Source organism: Megalops cyprinoides, chromosome 9 (assembly GCF_013368585.1).
Source record: "Megalops cyprinoides isolate fMegCyp1 chromosome 9, fMegCyp1.pri, whole genome shotgun sequence".
In the NCBI taxonomy this organism is placed as follows: Eukaryota; Metazoa; Chordata; class Actinopteri; order Elopiformes; family Megalopidae; genus Megalops; species Megalops cyprinoides.
In genome coordinates this window covers 24,147,118-24,167,915 of record NC_050591.1, presented here as the reverse complement: position 1 = coordinate 24,167,915, position 20,798 = coordinate 24,147,118, and the positions used below count along the sequence as shown (strand labels likewise).

Sequence of the window (20,798 nt, the reverse complement as noted above, 5' to 3'; positions counted from 1 at the left end):
ATAATCTAAAAGTGGCCATTACGCAGACCCCTGCATCCTACAATGTGTGACCTTCATTCAAACAACACATGAATACATGATTATAGCATAATATATAGAATTATGCTAACTGTTTTCTCCCCAGATTTTATATGACGCGTTTTTCATCTGTATCACTCGGATGATGTTATTTCAAGGTCAAGTTGCAGGTACAGTTTTGTAGCTTTATTTCTTCTACTTTGTCTCCATCTACTGGGCAGAACACGAAAATAAAAACAACAACAAAAACTAAATAGAACGGTATATTTGCGGTTAAGAAGTGATTTGATTATTTCACAATGCAACCAGGTACAAATTATGTGTTACAATATATACAATGTGTAGAATTTGAGGTTGTAGTAATGGTAGTAGCAGTAGAATAATAGTGAAGTAAGAAAAAGAAGTGGAAGCAGAGAAGTTATGGTTACAGGCTAACTAATAGCTCCACCTCCAAATTTATCCCTCTAGCCCTCCCTGGTGTTCTCTTTGTATCTCTGTGCAATAGTAATCTAGTAACAAATTCAATAACTACAAACTTGTAGTAAAGGACAGAATTGGGTTGTTATGATCTGTGATTATTAGTCAAAATCATTGGTTATTAAACAATAGGCCTGAAAACGTGAGTGATGTTTATGCTAGGTTAAAAGAGGTAAACTGAAGTGGAGATGTTGTACAGTGCACATCGAACACAGCAACACTCCTAATACACTTGCCGATATGGCGTGTCACAAAGGAAACATTTAATTTTTCGGAATGCAGATGAACCAGTTTGTCTTAATTCATTTTAAGTCTATTCATATATTTAAATGTGTTTTTCTTATTGTTAGGACTCGTCATCGTTGTCCCTACGTATTTAAACATTTTAATTCTCACGAGCTGGTGTAAGTGTTTGGTGGCGCCACGTTTATAAAGTTAAAAACGCTGGAATATCTGCAATGTCAGAGATCTTGGCGCAATGCCGTAAAGGAGACACACGGGGGAGACAGAGCCTGCTAAATGAGCAATGATCTTCGCTTACGTCAATTTTAGCGATTGCGTTGAAATACTACAGCAGTTTTGTTTTTTGAGTATTTGATTCAGAAATTGATTTTAGCTTTATCAATTATTGTCATCTCCGAGTCATCACGTATTACGCACAGATTATTTCAGCATGTCCAAGAAATGGCTGTACGATGTAAATCCCTAGTTATCAAATTATTCAGCTAATACAGCCATGCAACGCGACACTAAGATATTATCAATCGAGGCAAACATTTAGAGAATACAAAATATTTCAAGGTCTTAAATTCCTGTCGTGTATTTTTAGTGCCACATCTCTCCCCAGGGAGTTTCAGTAAGTTCAACATGGAGTTGACGATGGGAAGCTAACGGAAAGAGGACAGACTTCTCCTCAGATTACAGTCATCACTCTTGCTCTCTTGGCGTTTTAGTTTGCAGTTGAACCCTCCTGAAAACATCTGGAAAACCAAGCGTTCGCATGGCCCCAAAGAACGTGTGGACATTCCTTCAAACTATCGTTGGCGCAGAATACGTAGCTCAGCGCAACCGATAGGCTGTTTGCTAGAGATTAAACTTTGCACAGTCGGCCCTTTGCAACGAACATGTTACTGACAGTGCGAATAAACTGTACAGTCGTTAGTATGAAATTAGTCGGTAGAATGCATTATCATATGTGCGGTCTGCGAAATTTCCATGTCCTCTAATGTTGCTTTCCATCAAAGCAATTCTATTAGTATAAAATTCCAACATTTCACCGATACTTTGCACTACCTCTATCATATATGAGCACACAGATTTGGATAGATAGATAGACAGACAGACAGACAGATAGATGGATAGATAGATAGATAGATAGATAGATAGATAGATAGATAGATAGATAGATAGATGAAGGTAAATTAAGTGCTTCTCATAAATGGTTAAGTCTTGTCTAGAGTCATCTTTTCAATAATATAGTATTTTTTTTCAGCCTCAGTGGGGCGCTATATATCAACGATCCCGCTCTAAACGACACCTATAGCCCGAATTGATGTGGTCCCAGTGAAAATTCTGAGGATCAGTTTCTTGGTTTAATGTAATGTTTGTCATATTTGTGATGAGAACTGACTTTTAATACTATTTAAAACTCTTGTTATAACATTGTCTGTACAATACGCTATAGTACCGTTGTGTCGTTTCAGTTTATCACATCATATGCATTTTGAAAGTGTAAAGTAAATACCACACGCACGGGGAATTTCCTACTCGTTTTTTTTTTCCTTACAGTTACTCTTCATTTGCAGAACCGTGCTGTCGTTCTCGGTCGTTGCATATCGAGAGAGGGGGACTCGGGGAGAGATGGAACATTAGTTCCGCTTCCTTTCACTGTATAAGCTGTGGGGGGACTGAGCGCTAAAGTGAAAGGGGGATCTGTCTGACTGTGTGGTAGGCACAACGAGAAAGCGAGGGAGGGAGAAACGCGCTGTAGCTCAGACGGAGACGTACAGTTTCATCATTTTGATGTAGAGAAAGAAGAGTGCCCAGCTGTTCTTTTAAGAAAGAATCGTGTCGACCCGGACTGATGAAGTAATGGCAGCGGAATCGACCCGGAGATTCACGAAGAACCTGCTCAAGCCGGGGACCGCGGCTGAAATCAGGCAAACCGCATCCAATGCAGTGAGACATTCGGCTGTGACGGTGAGTTGGGGATCTAACACGTAAAACACGTGTGATAAAAAAATATATATGCAATGCTGATAATGCTGTTTTTTTGTGTGTAACCTCTGGTTTTTCGAATTTGTGTTTTCACTCTCTCCGCTCGCATGCTGGCGCTTTTATTGCAATCCCCCATTGATCGTGTGCGGGATAGGAGTCCCACCATTGCATCCCTGCCTGGTGAACTTGACGCCCATTCTTGCGCTCTCTATGATGAGCACAGCTCGTAAATATACCCAGTGTGTCAGGGTCGTTAACTGGAAGAAGCGTCTTCGCTGAATAACTTATTTTAGCACAAAAGAGAATCGCGGTTCTTTGGATACGGCGTGCGATACAGGGTTGCATTATTTTGAGCGTTTTCGCCGCGAACTGGTTACAAAGCTGCAATTGAACGAGATAGGACGGCGAGTAAGAGGTTGTGAATGGAAAAATGGTTACTACAACGCCGCCCGCTCGGCAAGAGCATTGAGTGGAGATTGTTGGTGTGCTCATTTCAGTGTGCTTTCGATGTTGTAGTTTTTGGTATTTTCCGTGCTTACAAGAAAGAAAGAAATAAACGCATCGGGGTCTTCCACGGGAAATGCCCTCCTATCCCAAGATGAGGATGCTACCTGACGTATGTAGGCTACAGCAACATCAGTCTGGACCAGTAGTGCACTTGGAGGGGTATTTGGTGGGGAAACGAGATTTATCGGAATGCAGCTGCTAGCTTACTATCGTTCCCTTCAAGCAACAACTAGTTTTATGCATTCATTTGTTTACTTATTACTATTGTTATTATTATTATCACTACTACTACTACTATCGACCACCCAAAGTAGGTTAACTATATTTTGTTGCAGGTTTCTGTTCATCTAATTTTGTTGACATGAACAGCACATTAAATGTGAAACATGGTTAAACTGATATTATCGTCATCAGAGTTCTTCAGTGTCACATGGAATCGTATGTACTATTTAGTTGTTTAGCAGATTGTCAGTGCAACCATACCTTTTTAACCTTACACAGTCTGTTAGCAATTTATGTTTAAATGTTTTATTCAATTTAATGGTTACAGCAGCAGTTGAAGTGCACGCATTTACTCAGCGTTACAACAGCTGCGGCTCACCTGAGGAAAACGCTGGGGCTGCAGATCCTATTGAGTTCTAAGTGGCAGAAAACTCTCAGCCTTACATCAGAGGGCTTTCTGGATGTAATTATTGGGTAGCAGAACAATTGCTCAGTGATTTATACATTTTATTTAAAGTGTTGTCAGTGCTGTTATTTACTCATCAGCGTGACACTGATTCTTCTTGGACTTTTTATTGTTAGCAAAATCTCCCAAATAGGGGATTTCCTGTCAACACACATGTACAGGCCACAGACTATGCTTGCCCCATATATGGTGTAAACTTGCAAATAATGGGGGAGTGGCCTTATTCTGAATGCACACATACTGCCGAAGACTATAGAAGGAGGACTGTAACACAGAAATAGCATAACTTGGCCTTTGACATTAAGTGCAATAGATAAGTATCGCAGACCTCTCTTACCAGTACCTTCCGTGTGCAGACCCCTGACCTATCAGGGCGCATTTAAGAGGGGGTGGGAAGTTAGTGGTGTCTAAGCTTTTTTTTCCCCTTATCTTATTTAGTGGTCTTTGCCTCTCACGCCAGTTTCTTTTATAGTACTGCTATTATCAGAAATTGAGTGACTATATGTGCATAAACTGGTGCACTCTTATCAGTCTTAATAGCTGAATCGACTGTGAGAATGAAGGGGGAGAGAGAACAGACCTCAGCACTGTTATCACAGCGTGGCAGCTAGCTCATTGTATCGACTGTCTTTGAAACAGTAATCACACAGTAAGTGTTGGCAGGGGGGAGTACAAGTGATCTCTTTAAAAAAAATATATTAATTTAACGTTGTGTTCATCGTCATGACTTGAAACACGGAGTCAATTTCGGTGAGCACACTAGAGTGGGATGCCCAGAGTTGGAGGCAAATTGTGAACGGAATGGAGACACATTGCGACTGCACATAGTAACGGATGCCTGTGGTCGTTCTGAGTGAAGCTCGGGGGATGCAGCGGGGAAAGCCTCTTTGCCTGGTTTCTGAGCGCCTGGCTCCTGGGGTGATTATCGCTAGGGAAGGTCACATTGTGTCCCCCGCAGAGGAACTAAGGCTGCAGTACGTCGTGCTGAGAGACTTAAACCGTCCTTAATCAGATGGGTGTCACCAGCATTGCGGGATAAGGCAGGTGCTACATTCTGCACTTGAAAGAACCATTTATGTGTTCTGGAGCTCAGAGCGGGAAGCACTGAAGTACTGACCGGTTCCAGACATGGCTGGGATTCACAGGACTGTAGCCAGCAGGATTCTCCACACAGTCCCTGCTGTCACCAGCATTCTCCCTGCTAAGTGAACGTCCATCTAAATTCGCTATTTGTCTGACTCTTGCCATCAGCACTCATGGATCAACCCGCAGACCTGGTAGCGCTTGCATTACATAGCGGTTCAGCTATATTCGCTTATCTCATCCATGTCAATTCGATATGTCTGTAATTTGCATACATTGAAGTAAAAACTATTATGTTATAAACTTTGTTTGTTTTTGTTGCAATTTTCCTTTCATTGAAATCTTCTGCAGGTGCCTGCATGGAGGCTTATGTGTATGTGTATGTGTTTTTGTTTGAGTTATGCTTGTGTGTGATTATGAGATCAATCTCTTTTCCTGTTATTCACCCTGTACAGTTTTGTCTTATGAATCGGGATATATAAAGAGCGCTCATAAATAATATTGTGTGCAACATTGCTTCTCCATCAATGTGGCACTGTACAGGTACGTGCATGTGGGGGAGGGGGGTGGGGGGTTTGAGCCCCAGTGCTTTTGGTCATGAAGTCAAAGGTTCTCTTACCTGCCAGATTGACTGTTGCCAAGCCATGCCTTTTTTAGATTTGAGCCCCTGACTCCAGACAGTCTGTGCATAGCCCTTATCATTGATAGGCCTAAATAAGGTCATTTCTCTTCTGCTTTATCAAGCTTTTAATGTATAGTGTTCACCTCATAAGCTGAGGTCATGGGTACTTAAAAACAGCCGTGTGATATTTGAAAGCTGAGGGGGTTATTTGGAAATTAGTTTAAAGTTGGTGTTTGAAGTTCCCTGCATTTGTGGCCATTGCAGTTTCCACCAGTTTAAGGGTGTCAAAACACTGATTGCTCAAACACTGAATGTCAACAGCGTACAGTTTGCGTCCCTGCGGCTTCAAAGAGGGATCTGAGTCTATCTGACATGTTGTGTCATTGGATAAGGCTTCTTCCTTTCTTTGGCCTGCTTTGTGTACATATCTACAGTTCTTTTTTTAAAAAAATATTTTCTTTCATGGTTTTGTATTGCTTTGACCCCCTTGGACTTTTCCATTTCCGCTCTCTCATAAAGCCAGCTTTGACGGCGTATGGGTTTCAATGATCTCCCACCGCTCCCCCCTGCGCCTCCCCTCTCCCCCCACGTTTCTGTAAAGCTCCGGAGTCTGGGCACAGCCGGACCTGTCACGGTGATGACTTGGTCCGGTGCCCGTTTCCGCTCGTGCTCCCCATGTGGGCCTCCTCCTCCCCTGCCCCCCACCACCCCCCACCCCCCCCGGGTGCGCCCCAGCGTGGCCCTGCCCCAGTACAGGGGCCCCCCTCACCTGCCCCCCAGATGAGCAGCGACCGCTGTGGACTGTAGCTTTAGCAGCCAGTGTGACACAGCTGGAGTCAGAGCTCTGACTCAGGCCATGTCCTGCCTCTTCCACAAGGGGAGTCTCCTACAGCTGTCAAAGTCAGAGCCCCCCTGAGCCTGAATAATTAAGGCCCAAGGGTGTGTGTGTGTGTGTGTGTGTGGGCACGCATCTGTGTGTGTTCATGTGTGCACACACATGTGAGTTTTTGTGTTTATGTGTGTGTGTGTGTGTGTGTGGTTGAAGGGGGTTATCTCTCCTCTGTGATGGCAGCTTTTCATCTTGGTAAAGCAAGCCCTGGAAAAGAGAATGTTCTGGAAGGCCTTCTCTTAATATTTGGATTCAAGATGGGCTACCAAGTAGAGAAGGACATAGCTCTTGTAAAAGGACAGCAAAGTGACAGGTGTGTTTGGTCAAAACATTGAAGACAGTGATGGTAGAAACTTCATCTTACCAGGATGTAGTGGAAATGTTTGACCCAAGGTTGTAGATTTTCAAATAAATTGTTTTCTAAAATAGTACTCTAAATGCTCTACAGTCTATCTTAAAGGCAGTATGGAGCATAAAAATAAATGATCATTATTTGTAAAGTTTTTTTTGAAAACAGGATAAGATATCATTTTCTACACTTTGTGATTCAAAACTTTCCCAACAGAAGAGCACAATCTGTATGTTAGAACCTCCAAAAACAACAAAAAGACCATGAGACAGAGATCTGAACAGTAATATTTTCTGGCTTCAAATTAATTGTTGCTGCAAGTTTTCTACTATATTGAAGAATGTATTTTAATGGACTGTGCATGAGTAGGCCCTGCCAATATTCACAAAATACCACAGCTTCTGAAGCCTTGCTTCAGAACTTCAGAACTGTTCTCTTTGGTTTTCTACATGGTTTACCTTAAAGACAGTGTTGAACATACATATGTGTTGGCCTGCAGTGATTATTCTCATGGAAATTAAGTGGACTTCATAGGACTATTCCTGTGACTGTGTATGCATATATATGTGTTCATTGATATTTGTGGGAATCGTCGACATTCTGAATGACCGTCCTTAATGAAAGATACTTCTTTGTCTATAATGCTTTGTCTCTGTCTTCATTTGCCAGATATGGTGGCAGTACAGCACTATAAATTGACCTCTGTTCAACCTGTGCAGCTAGCTGGGCAGCTAGGGCTGACTTGATCAGTATTGACGACCAGTTTGTCGTATGCGAATATTGTACTGTACTTTTGGCTTGATTGTTTACTAAGACAGCTGCTGGTTTCACTAAAACAGAATGCAGGACCGTGTTGCAATTCCTTCAAAGGTTTATTGCATGTCATTTATAGACTAACTGCTGGGTTGGGAGTTGTATCGCTAACATAATTCACTTGGACCTAGCTAAGTTGAGGTAAATTATGCAATATTTTGACATTGCATCTTTCAGAGAGGACTCTGGCACAAACTAACCAAAAAGTCATATTCAGGACCTTCTATTTCCAAGGCAAACCCCAGCCTCCTGCTCCACAGGATAATTAACCTATGACCTGTAAATCACTCCCTGTAAACCTGAAGGACAACAAGGGGGGCTTTTTCACCAAGTTACATTTAACTTATTTATTCAAACTTTTCAGTCAGATAAAACATCTCTATTTTTACCAGTGCTTTATTTAATTATTTGGTGAATCAACTAATTACTAAAGATCTCATCTATACACATATGTGTGTGTGTGTGTGTTTGTGTGATTTTAATAATCATGGAAAGTTAAATGGTGGCAGTCACACTCTGATACATGGTGACAGTCTCTGAGAGGCAATTACACACCAACAGTGACATGCGGTGACTCAGACACACAGACAGTGGTGACATGACCCACAGAGAGACACGATGACACACACATTTCTGTGCATCAACATACATTTCAGCACTGCTGTCCCACACTTCACTCAGGAAACTCTGACCTGGCAGGTAGTGTGTGTGAGCGAGAGAGAGAGAGCGAGAGAAAGACAGAGATGAGGGGAAGAGAAAGAGAGAGGGAGAGAGACATGGGGAGAGCATGTGCCAGAGTACGAGCAGGGGGGAATGTGAGAGACATAGCTGAAGGGTAGGAGTGAGTGAGAGAGGGGAGAGAGAGTGAGAGTGCTCGGTCTTGGCGTCGGTGGAGGAAACCAGGTCAGCAGATTCAGGCCCAATGGGGGATCGTTCACTGGGGCGTGAGACTCTCTCTGCACATCCTGAATGGAGCACTCACTGGCAGTCTTCACTCCTCTGCCTCTGCTTCTCTCTGTCTCTCCCCTTCCTTCCTCCTCTTCACTCCGTGTCCTGCAGCTAACTCATTGAGAAAGGAACAGACAGCAGCAGCAGACCCCGACTTACTCTCTGGTGTGGTGTTCTCTTTTTCTTTGTCTCAGTCTCTTCTGTTCTCCCTCTCCCTCTCCACATGCTAAAGTATTGGAGTTTTGGGTAATGTATTTCTGTGTGGATGCACTGGTGTAGCAGTAGAACCAGCCCATTCAATCCATCTCTGATCGGCCCCAGGTGCCTGCCAGTGTCCAACATTCTTCACCGTAAGAGTCAGATGCCAAATCCCCAGTTCCACTAAATTCAGTCACTAACGACAGCAATTCACTCAGTGACATTAATTGCTTACTCAGTACTCATTATAACAGCTTTTTCTGTTTTTTACCTCATACTTTCTGTTTTTCTAATTCACTGGCATGACTTACACTGTAATGAGTGTAATTCTGAAGACAGCTGTGTTTTAAATCAACAGCTAGAGTCAACCTCATGCCTGACCTTCCGATGGCTAAGGCTAAGCCTTGCCAAGCTCTGAGGTGAAGGTTCTCACACTTCTGAGTGCCCATTGCCACAAGCAGGTCTTCCCTGTGCGTCCAGACTCCTCATTCTTAACTGGCAGGGCTTCACGGGAAATTGACAGACCCAAATTTGGCCTACCATGGCAGACCAGTGTGTTTGTTGGCGGAGTAGGCCAGGCAGGAAGTTCGCAACATCTTCCAAATATACATATATATGGAAGGTCACATAGCTTTAAAGGTCAGACTATTTCTTTCCCTCCCTCTGACTATTTCTTTTTTGCCAGGACATCGTTGTCCATGGGATTAGTGTGAGTATCTCTCTCTCTCTCTTCTCTCTCTCTCTTTCTCTCCCTCTCCCCCTCTCTCTCTCTCTCTCTATTTCTCTCGCTTTCCCCATGCATCTGCTGTGGGACTGTGTTTGTGTGTGTTGTTCTTGCGTCTCATGTCACACCCCTCTGACCCCTCGCCCTCTGTCCCCAGCGGTCTCTGCATCTGCAAGTGTCCACGTGATGAGAGACCCTCTGTGACACGGCTGCGACGGGCGGCCGGGACTCCACACGAAATGTCCCTCTTGTGTTGTTTTCCGGGGCTCTGGGAGAGGAATGCGGTTCTCAGCGTTTCGCTGACATCTGCTGCTGCCTCGGCCGCTGTGTTTTCCTCTGCATGACAACGCCGTGACGCCAAAGCCACAGTCCCGAGTCCCAGGCCTGTCCCTTTTCCAGCCAGGCCACAAGGCCCGGCCGTGTGCGCCCCGCGCTTTCTCATGTGAAACAGGGCACCATGCAGGAAGAGGCCTGACTGTAGTCCCTCACTGCTGTGCTTGGGTGGGCTCCATCATTGTGCTTGCTGTTTCCCACCATTCGGCTCCACTTCCATGTTTTCCTATCGTCAAGGCTACTGAGGGCCTGGCAAACTGTCCCTCAAATTGGTTTCACATATATAAAACAACTCTTAAAAGTGTGCCTGCAAATGCAAGTGTGCTTATGTGCTCCAAGTATTGTGAACCTGGTGGGGCTGTAAGAAAAGGTCACATATTTGGGGGATCCTCACTACATTACAATTCAAAGGTTTGGGACGCTGACCAATGTTGCTATGTAGTGAATAATTTGTCCTTTTTGTACTTTTATATTATTTTATGGATACAGTAGTACATTCAGTGGAAAATAATCATGTTAACTACAATTGTCACAGAAATGATTATGACTTGAGGAGGGTCCAGTGTAGCTGTGCGATTACAGTTATTGTACCAGTATAGTGTGCAGTTGACTCGCTCAGGAATTTCCATAGGGCACACTACAAATAAGTCCTAAGTCCTGAGCAGATTACTGGTCATCTTTTATGAAGAGACAGATTGCAGTGACAAAATGAGAAATGTGAAAAAAAATCAGGCACTCAGATCCAGGATCGCATAATACTGGTGAATTTTGTAAGACTGGAATGAGACTGCTGTGGAATGCCCAGCACAGTATAATTACACTGAGTGTGTGTGGGTGAGGAGCGTTGGGGAGGGAGGAAGGGAGGGAGTGAGAGAGCAGTCTTCTTTGCACCATGTTATTTAGAAGATGAAACACTCTCGGTTTCCTCTGTTAATGTGTCAGAGTGTCACCCTGCCGGAGGAGGCTGGGGTGTCAGATGTCCCTGTGGCAGAAACAACAATAACAAGGGCAACATGGGACCTCGCTGATCTCTCTGCCTTGCCCCTGTAACAGGTGCCAAAGTTTATTTCAAACAAGCCAAGTCCCCCTTTATGAAAACCAGTGTAGCAGGTTACATTCACGCTGTCTGATGGCTTCTTTAAAACAGTTTCGCATGCCTGCATGTTTGCGGGTTGATAACAGTGTAGGCCCCACGGTCGCGGCTCACGCAGTGGCAGTCACATTCTGACGAAATGCCTTTTTGTTACATTTGAGTACACCTCCGTGGAAAAAGGGCTACATTTCAGTGCCCATGATTTCACTTGTCCCATCACATGATGGTCCAGACTCGTCACCCACAATTCCCTGCACTCGAGGCTTAAGTCTGAAGTGTCCCTTGGCTGTTTTTAGGTTGAAGTTGTGCGTGTCTCGTTGAAGGATCGTCTTTGCTCTTGGGCGGATTAGGGGACAGTGGAAAAAATAGATGGAGGGTCTGGGCCGTCCTTGAGCGCCGATACATCACAAGTGTGTTTTGTCTGGTGGCTGGCTGTCAGGCCAAGCGCCGATCAGTCACACTTGTGTTTCTGCATCGGTGCTGTGCCTCACCCAGATATGGAGGCAGGGTCACGTGGAGTTCAGAAAAACCACGCCCTTACCAACAGGCCGTGGTGATTTTTGGATAGCTTCGACTGTTAAGTCGCACACTCTCGTGTGCGTGGCTGTATTTGAGACTCTGTTCATGGTGGTTCAAATGTCCATGACCTGTGTGTGTGTGTGTGTGTGTGTGTGTGTGTGTGTGAGTGGGTGGGTGCTCACATGTGTGCTGTTGTGTGTGTGTGTGTGTGTGTCTTATACTCCAGTTTTTAGACAGTGCTCAGTTGGGGGTTTTTAGCAAATCACCTTTTACCGGATATATCGATGCATACACAGTCATGCTCACGGCCTCTCCCCACTGCTGTGTCTCTTTCATATTTAATCACAGACACAACCACACGGTGTTCAAAGAGTGAAAAATTGTCTTGTCCTGTCAAAGCCATAGATTCAGAGTGTCAGAGCTACACTGATTATTGTGTGAAGCACAGTGATTTGCTACAGTTTTAGAGACGCCTTACATCACGCTGGGTGAAAATTGGCAGTTTATTTGAAAACCATTTGTAGCAAATTTAGGAAAGCAAGAAGATATTTGATAATTATTTTGTTCTGTAAACAAGTCTGCAGTTGTGGTGGAGGGAGTAAACTGAGACGGAATGTAATTTTGTTGATGTTTATATCAGTGAGAGAAGTTTGTCAGATAAATCTTCCTCTCTGCTTTTCTGTCTCTCCTTTTCTCTCTCACTTTCTTTCTCTGTGCTGCATACAGTGCAATTGCACCATGCTGACAGGAAGTCAGAGGTACAGTGCCTCTCACAGCTTCAAAAAAGGTATTTGTGTTATCTCTACAATACTATACACTACAGTACTTCTGAGAAAAAAGAGATGTTTTGATGGTACCTATGAAAGATGTATTTTGACATAGATTAACCAAGTACCAATAAAATGTTGAAAGAGATATTTTTTTTAGTCTTACTTTTGTTTTCTGTGATTTCATCCTTTTCAATCACAAAACTGGTTTGCAGTCAACCAGTAATTATGCATGGATGTCATTAAACTGGATGCAGATGATGTCCTGGACTCCAACATTCAGGTCATGGGGTCAAAGGACAAGATCACAGAGGCACAGTGTATGCTTTTCCGATTTCCAGTCAGTCAAACTGTGATGAATTTTGATTAAATGTGACACAAATGTTGACATGGCCTGTTCCCCCAGACCCCGCAGGTTTCCCTATGGGATCACAATGTCAAAATATCAAGGTCACAAAAAATCCTGATAAAGTTTGATTCTGATATCTAGTCTGTACCTTGGATGTTAATGGAGCTTTACACTGCTCCCCAGAACCCTGTATGAAGGTCATTGAGTCTATGTTTTTTGTTTTTTCCAGTTACATTTTCCTCGTTGCATGTATATTGACAGTTTTCTTTAAATATCCACTGTTGATCACCATGCATCCTTGTGGCTTCTTAACATAATAGAGTAGATGACCGTAGAAGCTGTGCATGTTACGTAAACTTTACTAAACATACAGTACCCTACCTACAACTTCCATTTCTCTGTATTGCATTAGTCAGATATTTATACAAGATGCCCACAGTCCAGTTTGTTTGTTCCAGTTCTACACTGGAAGAGTTTATCATATACAGACAAATATTAAAATGGCCCATCGCAGTGCTTTTCCGTGGCATGTTAAAGATTCCTTTCTTAACATTATAGGCTAAGCAGAGGCCTTAAGGCCTTGTAAGTCCAGGGTGACTTACACACATTAACCATGTGTGCAGCTGGATATTTTCCGCAGCATTTCTGGCTCAGGGGTACCGCATGAAAGCCCCACCCGGGACTTGAACCTTCAACCTTCCGGCTATAAACACAGCTCCCAAGCTGCTGTTCTGATGCTCACCGTGTTGTGTCTGTTAAGTATGAAAAACAAAGGTTAAACTGCAGGTTCCTAATGACACCCGGCTCTCTGGAGGCTTTTGTGAGTGTTAGTCAGGGCCCCACTGTCATAACCATGAGTGCTGCTGATTCAGAGACCAGACAGGGCCATTCGCAGCTGCGGTAGCCACCTCACCTGGGCTCCAGTAAGACCTTTCTCTTCCGGAGGGGCGCTTGTAAGTTGCAGAATACGTGGAGGGTGTTTAATCTTAGCGGTGCTGTTTTCTCTGGATAAAGAAAGGGAGATGGGGTGGGGGCAAGCGTGTTTGATTCGCAGAGCTCCCGTTCCCCTCCGTTAGTGTTGATGCTTCCTGTCAGAAGGGCCGGGATGGGCGTCACACGCCTCTGATTAGGCCTGGCCGCGGGGGGGACAATCGGTGGCTGGGGACTGGGGGGGGGGAATGGAGGGGGTAATTGGGTCAGACATCACAAGTTATTACATATTTCTCTCCCAGACTCGAAGGGGGGGGATCACTGTAATCTCGGGCTTTATCTTCGTTCCTCCCATCTCAGGGGACACAATCCCCAGTTTCCTCCTGGGCGAGACGTTATCTTTTAATAAACACGCTCTCGTGTGTTTGTGTGTGAGAGAGAGAGAGGCAGGGAGAGGGAGGGGCTGGGGGGGGATACACTGCATGCTGTTGGATGATACAGTGACATTGCATGACTGGTGCATTCCCACACTGCTTTGCCACTATTAGGCAGCATCGGAGCGTGCTTTTTGAAAACAGTTGCTACAGGATATAAATTCGCGTTGTGTTCATCGCTAAAGTCGACAGGTCATGTCTTCCTCGGCGGATAGCTGTGGCTAAGCGTGTTTTTGTAACACGCTGATCACAGCATTTAATGTGCATCGGCTGCTGGCTGTCAACCACAGGATGTTCGTGGATGTGTGAGAGCCGGGCTGCCTGCCGTTGTCTCACACAAACGCGCAGACCTGACCTGCTCCTTTGTAGCAGCCTCAGCGGGGCCCCCAGAGAGCACAGAGCACAGGGGCTTTTGAGATCCCCCTTTGATTGCTTCACCCGTCTGTGTGAGCAATGCTGCCTCTCAGCCCTCTGTGTGTACATGCACCGCACTGATCCGGGCTTTCAGAGCTGGCAGCAGCTAGTGTGCGTGCGTGTGTGTGAGAGAGAGATGGAGAGAGGGAGAAAGAGAGAGATAGGGAGATAGGGAGAGATTTCAGCAGACAGACAGACAGACAGAGATGAATCACCGCAGGCAAGGGCCGAGCGAACCGCGATAACACTCTAGCTGAAAGAGCGTCTAGCCTGAGCCGGGGCGACAGGGAAGGGTTTCACCGCTGTCCTGTAAACATTGCATTAATCTGATGTTCTGCTGGCAGGGCTCAGCGTGAGACCATGTGAGCTGGCAGGACCCATCCGTGCTCTTCCCCTTTACTCTCTCTCTCTCCCTCTCTCCCTCCTTTCCCTGCTCCAACCCCTTCAGCACAGACCTGCCCCACAGTAGACTGCCCCTCATGCCTTAGCATTGGTCAGGGAAACAGGCTCGCTCTTCAAAAGTTTCTTTTTCACTTTAGCTGAGTTCCTGTGACCCTCAGCTTATCAAGTTCCTCAAGGATATCCTGTGCTTCAGTTAGGCTCCTGAGTGAAAAAAACTGTCACTTATAAAAGAAACATACATTATAAACACAGAAGTTAGAGGACATTTTGTGTTTATTCCCTGCTAATAAAAGAGCGATGACTGCCTGCAATGTATTTACAATATGCATGAAGTGGCTGGTGGGCTGCTTCCAAACCAGCCTTTTTCTTATGTAAGATTTTTTTTTTTTCTTTTTTTTTGGGGAGGAAACTCAAACAGCCTTACATAAGCCCGCAAACACCATGAAAGGATTTTAATCCCCCTCTGCAATTAGGAAAGTGGCCACTGGCACTGCCACCATGCAAAATTCGCTTATATATTATTAATGCTGCTCAGAGTTCCTCTTAATGAGCCCTGCTGCTCTGTCGTTAGTAGAACACGCATATCAATTATCAGATTATTGTTAAACCAAGCAGGGGTGTCATGTGCTCCACTTTGTGCGGGACCTTGTTAATGTGATGCCCGCTCTTTCCCACAGGGAAGTTGTAGGTATTTGTTTTGTTTCATGTTTTTTTTTTCTCTCTCTCTCTCTCTCTTTGTCCCCCAGATCATTTTATTGTGAGAGGCCGCTTTGTTAATGCCTCTTTTCCAAGGCTGAGAACCGCCATGTTGGTTTTCCTTCACAGTCAAGAGCAATATGGCAGCTGTGCCACCCTAAGCTGTGCCACTCTCTAGAACCTTTGGTGCTCTCAGTCATGCGATGGTGCCCCTAGTTCAGGAATGCTAGGACCGTCTGTTCCAGTGGGGAAGGAGTCTCAGCATTTCAGTCCTCTCGCTGTTCTTGTGCTCTGTCTTTTCTGCAGTGTGGAGTAGAGGTTAGAGCGCTGGGCTCTGGAATTGAGGGGTATAGGCTGAGATCGCCCTGTGGGACACATTGAGAATGACTTCACTCGCATTCCCTTGCATGCGCAGGGAATATGCGCACTGTATAACGGCCCGGCCTGGAAGCGGCCTTGGATAATCAGAAGGAAAAAATATGCATAAATAAAACTGTCTCCAACCCCCCACCCCCCTCCCCCCGCCCACCCCCACCTGAAGAATGAAGAATGAGGCGCATCGTTGTCTCGCAGTGTGGAGAGTGAATGTGGGTGGGGTAAAAAAAAAACTTCTGGCAAACAGGAACATGAAACAGAGGGTGCTCTTAAAAACCTGGCTCACGGTGAAATACTTTTGTTGAGCACAAGTGGAAAGAGGAAATAAACATTTTCTCCATTTGATTTTGTCTTAACCAGTTAAACGTTTGCCATTGTTTGATCCTCGTGAGCTAAACTCATGCAGTTTTCTTACCTTGGCTTCCATCCCACTTTTGCTCTGTTGCTCGTTCCCTCTGTAGCTTTTCAGCTTCTCTCCCATGATGCCTCTCTGGAGAGGACAGTTGGAGGCCTCCCAGCTTGGTGCAGGGGGGTCACAGTGATTTAAGCAATATCTCTTGATACAGGCCCTTCTTCTTTGGTGTCAGGTACCGGGTATGTTATGGACAGGTTCAAGGCCGTTGAGCACTCAGGGGAGCAGAACAGCGTTGTATATGAATGAGTGAACCTGAGAGCCTTTTGGCTGTGTGCTCATTTCTTAATCCCTGGTATTAATTGTGGTTGGCCTCCTTTGGCTGTGGTCCAGGCAGACACGTGCTGCTCCCTAAATGTGAACCTGTTTAATTGTACCTCATAGCAGTGTTGAAGGATGGGTTTAAGAGCCTGCGGCCAGAGGGTCAGCCTGAAATCTTCTCTCCTTTAAGCACTTGGCTTCAGGAGGATGCACACAGGGCTGTGTTCCTAGTCTATGGCTTTCGGTGGTATTGGCTTCATATCCATTTACATATACTCACTTGGTAGATATTCTTATCCAGAGTGGCTTACAAAGCAAAGATACAGAAATGCATGTAATAAGGCCACACGAACTGCAGTGCGTACGGAAACCAACAGACCACATCTGAACATGGTGTTAGTGCCCAAGCTGAAAAAAAATGTCAATGACTAGTATTAAAATGCAGTACCCCATGGTTATATACAAGGATTAGGTGTTGTAACTAGTTAGGAAATAAGTGATGCAGTCTGTAGAGGTGGGTTTCAAGCCGATGGTGGAAGATGGCTTGCAACCCTGCTGTGCTCACTGTGCTGTGGGAAACACAGTGATTGTAATGGAGCTGTTCATTGTTTAATCGAGATGTTTATAGATTTTGTAAACCAGTAGATGGCATTGCCTAATGATAAAAAATGTTCTGGTTATCAACACATAATACGACTGAGTTGTAAACTGAGACATTTTTACGAGTGCCTGAACAAAGCGTGGCAGCGTAGCCTGTGGTGCCCGGGTGGGGCGCGTGTCCCTGAACGTCTCATTTAGTGAAGAGGCAGAGAGGACTGTGGGGCAAATCCACAGTGCATCAGAAGCGGCAGTGTTGTGATATGCTTGGTCGGCTCGCCTCTGCCTGAATCGCCCCAGTGTCTGAGCTGTGTGTGATCTCAGCTCCGAGGCCGGGTGACTCGTACTGTCCCGTGGCAGGACATGCTGACCTCAGACCCGCGCTTCCCGGCTCCCGCTGTCCCGGGCCCACCGCCTGCTCCGGCTCTGGGGGGATTAGCACGCTCGGTCGGGCTGCAGACAGGTCTGGACCTCGGGGGGGGATGGATTGGGGGGGGGGGGGGGGGTTGTGGGAGAGCAGGATGGAGAGTTTTTTTCAGAGGCATTGCTCTTTTGACTGTCTGCCGGGGGAGCAGGTGATAGGTGAAGACGGAGAGCAGGCTGTCGGCCTGTAACCACACTAGTCGCTGCAACGCATTCAGTCCCCCCTGAGACATTACCTGCAGGCAGATTGTTCTGAGATGTGTTTCCTTTTCAGAGTTTGGTCGCCTTCCCACCCTTAATAATATTGCCGGTGCCCCTGATCAGGGGGGCTTGCAGTTTGTCACTAGATATTACATTGCATTGGATTGCATTGCATTTGCATTGCAGATGCTCTTAACTGTAGTGGCTTATATAGCTTGCAATTTTTTACATGTTATCCATGTATATACCTGGATATTTAATCTGTGAATTCAGGTTAAGTCTGTTACCCAAGGTGGTTGGAAACTGAATTGGCAACCTATTGGTTATCAGCCCTTCTCCTTACCACTACACCCTACTGCTGCCCCCACATATAATCCTGCAGGCTGTTGGTCTAAGCACTTTTTCACTGAAGCCTATTGAGGTTGAGGATCTTGGTCATGAAATCAACAGCACACCCCCCTCTTCCTTAAGGTTAAACCCAGAAGCTGGCATTTACAAGTAGAGAGCTACTTTGCTGCCTGCCCCTCCCACTCTCTCTCACCACCCTTGAGAAGGACAAATTACGCTTTGTGCCTCCTTGAAGATTTTTGGTGGTATGTGGGAGTGTATTCATAAGCTGTGTGTTCCATCAGGGAAAGCTAGTAAAGATGTCTGCCCTTCAAGCTAGGCTTTCACCTGAGAAGAGCTATGAGGGCGATTATGCGTCTAAAACAAATCCGGTCTGGCTGCGGTACCTTCTTCTATAAGAACGGTTGAAATTTATTGTTTAACAATGTTACAGAATCAGAAGAAAATGCATGCACAGACCAGTCTAATAATAGTCCGGAGCCTCCTTAAAGAGCCCTCAGTTGTAGAAGTAGAAGCGGGAAGCGTGATTGCATTCCTGAGTGAAAGGGCGGAATATGCCGCTTCCATTCTGCCTCCCTCTCTACACATTCAGAGCTGGCCGGCGGCGTGCCGATGCTCTGCCACTACCCTGCCGTCGTGCCAAACTCATTCCTCGCTGGTGGCATCGCTGCCGTCACCCACGGTAAGGTTATGCTTCACCCTTTAGCCGTTCCTCTACCTCTCTCTCCCCCCCTCCCCGGCGCAGTCCTTCCCTTGGCAGGGATGATCTTTTCCTTTCTCCCCCTTTTTACCACTCAATTATACCTAATTGTGAGGTTTGCGCAGTGGCAAGGCGCCCTGCATTTGTATCAGTACAGCGAGCCGAGGAGGGCTGGCTGTTCTTATAACAAAGCATCTTGCTGCACCTGGCATGAGGCAGGTGGAGTAATGCCTTTGAATGGGGTCATTGTTCTGTGGACTCTAGACAAGGGTTTTTCATATCCCCGCACAGCACAAGCAGTCCTGAGAACTGATCCATTCTTACCGCATCACACTCTTGGTACCACACTCTCAGTAAGCATAGGCTGGCACCAGTCACCCTGGTGACTGCGCTTGAAGGCCTACCGCTGAGGGCCAGGCTGCTTGTCCAGTGGGGTGCTGGACTGGTGCCCAGAGTGGCGTGTTAAGCGAGCCACTATAAGGAAAGGGAGAGGGGGTCTGTGTGTAACTCTGTTTGGACCCTATCACAGCAAATGCCATTTGCACTTCCATGCGGGTGGCCTGTCTCTGAACAGAGGGATGCTGTTCTATGCCCAGAGCACAGTTCAGTGGGGTACAGGAGTCAGACTTTAATTTTCTGGTAGGTGCTGTGTTAAGACATGGACATGCAGTTGCAGGTGGTTCAGCTGAGCTTCATTCTTTTTTTAACCTGTCAGGTGTCTCTTACTAATAAAATTAATGGGAGAGGAAGAGCACTAAATCAGAGTCCTGTCCATGTGGCCATTAGGTTACCTGAAAAGTGAACTCGACTGAAATGAATTATCATCTTCAGTCAATCAAGCTTTTTGTCGCTGTTATAAAAGGGATTTTAAAAAAATTGGGAATGGACAAGCTTTTGTGTTGCTGGACAAGGAGGCATAGCACCCCAGGATTAAGCTAGGCCAAGTGATTTAATACACTATTACCCCAAAACCTAGAGAGCTGGTGCGTCATAGAAAATGTCTGTGTAGGCCTTGTTGATCAGCGCACCATCTGCTGAGCCCACAGTGTCCTGCTTTGCCTATGAGCAATATCGCTTGTTAAAGCCTCATGAATGTTTCATCAGCACACAGAAAAATACACAATTCATTTCAAAGTACCATGACACTTACCAGAACAACAATTCTATAGAAAGAACGCTTATGTAGACACGAAGAAGGTTTGCGCACTCGTTGCTTTCTTGGAACTGGAAAGGAGAAAGAGTGCTGTTGCTGATTTTATGGCGAGGTTTAAATTTGACTGAATCCCCCACACATAGAACCCGCATGTCATAAACACCTCCATCAGCCCCGCTGGCCCAGTGCCACCACCGCTTCCAGCTGACAGTCCGGGGAACGTGTCACGCTGATAAACGCCCCAGGGAAGCGGGCTCCACAGAACAAACTCCTAAACACAAAACCTCTCCAGCGTCAAAGGGGGGAAGCAAACAAAGAGTCGGACGCAGAATGTGCTGGTGTTTATGTTCGCCGGCAGCACTAGAGGCACAGTGTGGTTCGGGCATAATTGCAGTTTCTCGAATCTGTGGATCAGCCCTGGCAGCGGGAGGCAGCAGGGCCGGCGCGGGCCAACGCGCCCGGCGGGGTCCCTGAAACGAACAGGGAGGGTATGGGGGGGGGGGGGGGGGGAGAGACAAAGTGTATAACCTAACAGCGGACATCAGGAGAAGTCTTCAGCGCAGCTTTGCCATCCATCCAGGCCGTCTAGGGGTTTGTGTGTTATACGCTGCCTGTTCGCAGGAGCCAGGGTTCTGAAAAAAAGCAATATAAACTCAGTGGAGTCCTGAACGCAGACCAGAAATCTGCGCCATGATTCACTCTGCATTTCAGACACTGCTACGGGCAGACTTCACAGACTTTTACACTGTGTCACATGCATAGGGCCTGTGTGTAATCAATGCCATTGTATCTTACTTAAGTCAAGTGTGCCTGACAACTGAGCTACAAATTTTTGCCTTATTCTCACCAGGTCAATGA

General features: G+C 45.8%; 1 protein-coding gene across 1 annotated transcript in view; it reads left to right on the top strand.

The window, feature by feature from the left end:
- Nucleotides 1-2,318: 2,318 nt before the first annotated feature.
- Nucleotides 2,319-20,798, top strand: part of dock10 (dedicator of cytokinesis 10) — an 88,276-nt gene continuing 69,796 nt past the window's right edge. The window contains exon 1 of the mRNA XM_036536986.1: nucleotides 2,319-2,694. Within this exon, the coding sequence (XP_036392879.1) occupies nucleotides 2,587-2,694 (108 nt within the window). The 5' untranslated portion in view covers nucleotides 2,319-2,586. The remainder of the gene's footprint in view (nucleotides 2,695-20,798) is intronic.